The sequence below is a fragment of the Cynocephalus volans genome, chromosome 9 (assembly GCF_027409185.1).
Source record: "Cynocephalus volans isolate mCynVol1 chromosome 9, mCynVol1.pri, whole genome shotgun sequence".
NCBI classification, from domain to species: Eukaryota; Metazoa; Chordata; class Mammalia; order Dermoptera; family Cynocephalidae; genus Cynocephalus; species Cynocephalus volans.
Genome location: NC_084468.1, coordinates 67,981,420 through 67,987,324, shown reverse-complemented (window position 1 = coordinate 67,987,324; position 5,905 = coordinate 67,981,420). Strand labels below are relative to the sequence as shown.

Below are 5,905 nucleotides of genomic sequence, written 5' to 3'. Positions count from 1 at the left end.
CTTCTGTCTCTTCTTCTCCATCCAGGAAAGAAGCTACAGAAAACATGGTGGATAAGTGGACAGAATCAAAGAATTGATTCATTTCATTTGCACAAAAGGCTGTTTTGCTCATTTAGTTGGCAACAATGAACCATAGCCAGGCTTTAAAATGAAACACTTTTCTCTCCTCATCCCTGCCACACACACACAGACATACACACCCACCAAGGAAAGATTTAAAGCTTGTTTGTTTTTTTTCCCCTCTGAAAAAAAAAAGATAGGGGTGGGCAAGAATGAGCATCTTTCACATTCTACATTTTCAGAGTAAGTATCCAATGCGACTTGCCATGATAACTAAATTTATTATTAACTGTGTATTTCATGATGTTAGTGACAATATGTTAATGTGATTTTTCACGTCCTCCTGCAGTGAACAGATGGCTCCTTTTACTTTACTTTCCACATCAAGTGTGATTATTTCTTGGTGCCAAAAGCCACCTGCCGCTCCTCGGTCTCCAGTCTAATTTTTTATGTTGGTAAAACACAGCAGGACTTGTTATCAGTTGGATGGCATCTTAATAAAAGGAGACATGCCAACATATTGACATCATGTTCAAGGGGAAATTTCAGACCCTTCAAACCCTTAACCCCCCTTTGCCACTTCCTTTCAAAAAGTGAGAGAAGAAAACAAAAAAATAATGTAAAAAATAAATGCAAAGATCTCACCAGTTTCAAGATGTTTGATTACAATTGTTGGGCCTACAGCCAAGATATTGAATTGGCCTCCCTTTGTTCCTAAACCCAAGCACCTCACTCAGGACTCTGATCTCTCATCCTGTGTAATGATAATTAGTTGTAACATATTCCAAAGTCAAATGTAAGCAGGAATACATTAACATTGAGATCAGTGTCAGGGCAATTTTCACTGGGAAAATGACAAAGAACACACACACAAACACACACAATCAAAAATTTCAAGATTGAAACATTCATAAAATCACTTTCAGACCCGTGAATATTAAATTCATTGGCTTGTCTATCATGAGTGCTTACCTAGAATGCCAAGGCCTCCTAATGTGGGTTCGGTGACTCCCACAGCCCATACTTAACAGAAAACATGAGTAATAAACCACGGTAGCTTGCTTTAATTTTTTCCTTTCTTCATTGGAACAAAGAGGGATAGTATGTTAGGTGATTTGTGGTCCAAGAAGAGGTCTTCCAGGCGATTGGATGGCATGGCTCTCAACAGCTGGTCTAGCACATTTGGGAACAGCATGTAGAAAAATGCATCAGTGTTTTGAAGATTACCAACTGTGATGATGCATTAGATATGACACAGTCTAAAAAAGTCAGATTTCCTAGCCACAAACTATATAAAGGAATGCCCTTACCATCAGGCTACACACTCTCAAATTCAAGACTAAGATAAGTCCAAATTGGTGAAATCTAAACTTCCCCACTGATTCCTATTCTGGAGATCAAAAAGAGTAGCAGCATTCTTGGATGTCTGAAATTTCTTTCTAAAAGCCAAGGGTTAAACATGCAGCTGGTTTCCTAGGATTTACAAAGTTTATAAACAGGCAGAAGAAAATGCCTACAATAAAAGTGCAAATATATGTAAAAAATGATTCATAATGAATGGTTTTCTTGAACAACTATAACTAGATTATTCTACCACAGAATCTCTCAAATTGGTGTAAACTTGGCAGTGTCTTTTTTATTCCTTTTAACTGTTCCTCCAAAGAAACCTTTATGAAATAAATATCTATTGACTGTTTTGCAGCTTGATCAGCTTCTTATTTGCATTACCTTTTCCCAACAATTTATTATAAAAATTTGCAAACATACAGAAAAATTGCAAGAACTTTATCACCAACACCATCATATCTACTGCATAGATTGTATAATTAAAAATGTACATTGATACAAGGAGAGGCACCAGCAGAAAAAAAAAAAGAATAGGTCCTCTCTCTCTGCAAAGCACACTCCAGAGTTATAGAAGAAGCATCTGATTTACAATAATAGGGGAGGACTTGATCACACCTGCCTCAATACTGCACAGATCATCTAGGCAACAAACCAACAGAGGAACAGTTCATCTATCAGATGGAAAGAACGAATCTATGGTTATTAGAGGGGCAGGGGGAGTGAAAGAGGGAACACGGAGAGGGGATGAGGGTAGGGGGAAGGGGAGAGATTGGATAAGGGGCATAAAGAATAAGTGATTTGTAACAACAATATGCTAATAAAAAATTAAAATTTTTTAAAATTTATTATGCTAATTTTATCCTATTTTTCATCTACCCATCTCTCTATCTAGCCATGAATCTATCATATACTAGATTGCAAAATGAATAACCAATAGCCCATCCAGCAAGCAAAATTAAAATTACCTTGATTTTATGATAATTACTTAATAAAGTGAAGACCATATATAGTGGCATTCACTAATTCATTCAACAAATATTTCTTAAGTTACTGCTTTGGGTCAGGCACTGTACAAAGTGCTGAAGATACAGGACTGGATAAAATAGTCAGGATGCCTGCCCTCATTGAACTTACAATTCAGTGAGCTTGACAGGGGAAAAATAATTAAATGAATGGCTCTCTAAAATATGATATGCACAGGAACAGTAATAAAGACAGGTACATTTAGCTAGAATTGTTCTTAACTTAAAGGTTGTAATAAGGGCAGGAACAATATTCTATGTGCCACTGTATTACTACCTGTAATAAAGCCCATGAATCAACCTCTCAAAACACTAAGTCACATTGTCATAAAACTGACCAAAACTAATGATAAGAGAAAAAACCCTAAAGTAAGTCAGAGATAGCCAGCCACGTTAAAAATAAGGAAGACCGCAAAGTTCACACCTAAGCAGCAAGAGAAGATGGTGGAGCAACAGCCTGAGGTCTTGAAATTTAAACTTTAAAAAAAAAAAAAAAGTCAATTAGAATTCTATACCCAGATAAAACATCTCTAACTATTAACATGTAATACTTTCAGATGTTCAGAAGTTGGAAGAATTCATCTCCAGCAGACCTGCACTATAAGAAATATTGAGAGTTAGCTGACAGGCAGAAAAAAATAACATAAATATAAACATACAAAAGAACGAAGAGCATCAGTAACTATAACTACCTGGATAAATACATGATCTTTTTTTTAACTTGTCTACTTCCCAGATAATGGAGCTGCTGGGGGCGGGGTCTGGGCCGGTGGGCGGGGTGAGAGGCACAGCCCGTTAAGGGACAAAGGTTTCCCTGTGAGGCCGCACGCTCAGCGCCTGCGCCTGCGCCTTGCGCTCCTGACGTGCTGCGTGCCCCTCCCCTCCAGCATCGCCGTCACCAGGGAAACAGTTCCAGAGCTGCTGCGCCAGCCCGCTGGTAGCATGGCCGCCCCGAAGAAAGCAGTTGTGGGGCCGTTGGTGGGGGCGGTGGTCCAGGGCACTAACTCCACTCGCTTTCTGGTTTTCAATTCAAAAACAGCGGAACTACTCAGTCATCATCAAGTGGAATTAACACAAGAGTATCCAAAAGAAGGATGGGTGGAACAAGACCCTAAAGAAATTCTTCAGTCTGTCTATGAGTGTATAGAGAGAACGTGTGAGAATCTGGAAGAACTGAATTTTGATAGAGCCAAAATAAAAGCTGTTGGCGTCAGCAATCAGAGGGAAACCACCATAATCTGGGACAAGTTCACTGGAGAGCCTCTCTACAATGCTGTGGTGTGGCTTGATCTAAGAACCCAGGGCACTGTTGACAATCTTAGTAAAAAAATTCCAGGAAATAATAACTTTGTCAAGTCTAAGACAGGCCTTCCGCTCAGCACTTACTTCAGTGCAGTGAAACTTCGTTGGATGCTTGACAATGTGAGAGAAGTTCAAAAGGCTGTTGAAGAAGGTAGAGCTCTTTTTGGTACCATTGACTCTTGGCTTATCTGGAGTTTAACAGGAGGAGTTAATGGAGGTGTCCATTGTACAGATGTAACAAATGCCAGTAGGACAATGCTTTTCAACATCCATTCTTTGGAATGGGATAAAGAGCTCTGTGACTTTTTTGAAGTTCCAATGGGCATTCTTCCAAATGTCTGTAGTTCTTCTGAGATCTATGGCATAATAAAAGGCGGGGCTTTGGAAGGTGTACCAATATCTGGGTGTTTGGGAGACCAGTGTGCTGCATTAGTAGGACAAATGTGCTTCCAGGTAGGACAAGCCAAAAACACATATGGAACAGGCTGTTTCTTACTATGTAATACAGGTCGTAAGTGCGTGTTTTCTGATCATGGCCTGCTGACCACAGTGGCTTACAAACTAGGAAGAGACAAGCCAGTATACTATGCATTGGAAGGTTCTGTTGCTATAGCTGGAGCTGTTATTCGTTGGCTAAGAGACAATCTTGGGATTATAGAGACTTCACAAGATATTGAAACACTTGCTAAGGAAGCAGGTTCTTCTTATGGCTGCTACTTTGTCCCAGCTTTTTCAGGGGTTTACGCACCTTATTGGGAGCCCAGTGCAAGAGGGATAATCTGTGGTCTCACTCAGTTTACCAATAAATGTCATATTGCTTTTGCTGCATTAGAGGCTATTTGTTTCCAAACTCGAGAGATTTTGGATGCCATGAACCGTGACTGTGGAATTCCATTCCGTGAATTGCAGGTAGATGGAAGAATGACCAACGATAAACTTCTTATGCAACTACAAGCAGATATTCTGCATATTCCAGTATTAAAGCCTTCTATGCCTGAAACAACTGCACTGGGAGCTGCCATGGCAGCAGGAACTGCAGAAGGAGTAGGCGTTTGGAGTCTTGAACCTAAGGATTTGTCAGCCGTCAGGATGGAACGGTTTGAACCACAGATCCAGGCTACAGAAAGTGAAACTCGTTATTCTACTTGGAAGAAAGCTGTGATTAAGTCAATGGGTTGGGTTACAACTCAGTCTCCTGAAAGTGGTGATCGTACTATGTTCTCTAGTCTGCCTTTGGGTTTTTTTATAGTGAGTAGCATGATAATGTTAATTGGAGCAAGATACATCTCAAGTATATCATAATAGTACCAACCATGGATTCCCAAGAAGTGAGCTTTTTACATAATGAAAAAAAAAAAAATCCAGCAATTCTGTTTCTTAATGTGATGACACTATTGTAGACTCTGGTGTTATATATAACCCACTTGACCCCTGAGAACTCAACAAGTAGACCTGTGGCTTGAAATAAAGAAAACACAGTAGAAAAACACTGTAGAAACATTTGGTGTGTTTTTTAACATCAACAGTTAAGGTTGGGCCAGCCACTTGGGGACTGACCCCCTGCATTGCCATAACGTCCTGGCTCATTGCCTCTAAAATATAGCATATTCAGATTCTTTCTATGGAATCTTTTATCGAACATACTCTTACACTTATGGACCAGGACTTGGTTCATTGTGCTACACACACTTGATTAAGAGCTGTAACTAATCTAAAACTGAGGGGCTTTGTTGTTGTTACCGTTGTTTTTAATAGACCCCACAAGTCCTCTTTTCTACACACTAGGGAGACCACAACATTTTCACTGAATGTTTAATGGAAACATTTGCTAAATTCTTACAATAGTAATCTAGTATTCTCATAGCTTAGATATTTTCCTGAAAAATATCTTCGAAACATGTAAGAAAGAAATAATACCCATTCTATACAAGCTCTTTCAGAAAACTGAAGAGAATATTTTGAAACTCATTCTGTGAGGCCAGATTTACAGCATTATCCTGATTCCAACACCAGAAAAAAAGACTGCAGACAAATATTTCATAAATATAGATGCAAAAAAACAACTGCAGACAAATACCTTTGATAAATATAGATGCAAAAATTCTAAACCAAATTTTAGGAAAATTAATCTTACAATTTATAAAAAGGATAATATATCATGACCAGTGAGGGAA

At 38.9% G+C, this 5,905-nt stretch overlaps 1 protein-coding gene across 1 annotated transcript; it reads left to right on the top strand.

Moving 5' to 3' along the window:
• The first annotated feature begins 3,371 nt into the window (after nucleotides 1-3,371).
• Nucleotides 3,372-5,033, top strand: GK2 (glycerol kinase 2). The gene has a single exon (XM_063107459.1). It carries the CDS (start codon nucleotides 3,372-3,374, stop codon nucleotides 5,031-5,033), a length of 1,662 nt encoding a protein of 553 aa, XP_062963529.1.
• The last annotated feature ends 872 nt before the right edge of the window (nucleotides 5,034-5,905 follow it).

Excerpts from the sequence above, each read along its gene's own strand:
- GK2 (XM_063107459.1), top strand. The coding sequence starts at position 3,372 with ATGGCCGCCCCGAAGAAAGCAGTTGTGGGGCCGTTGGTGGGGGCGGTG.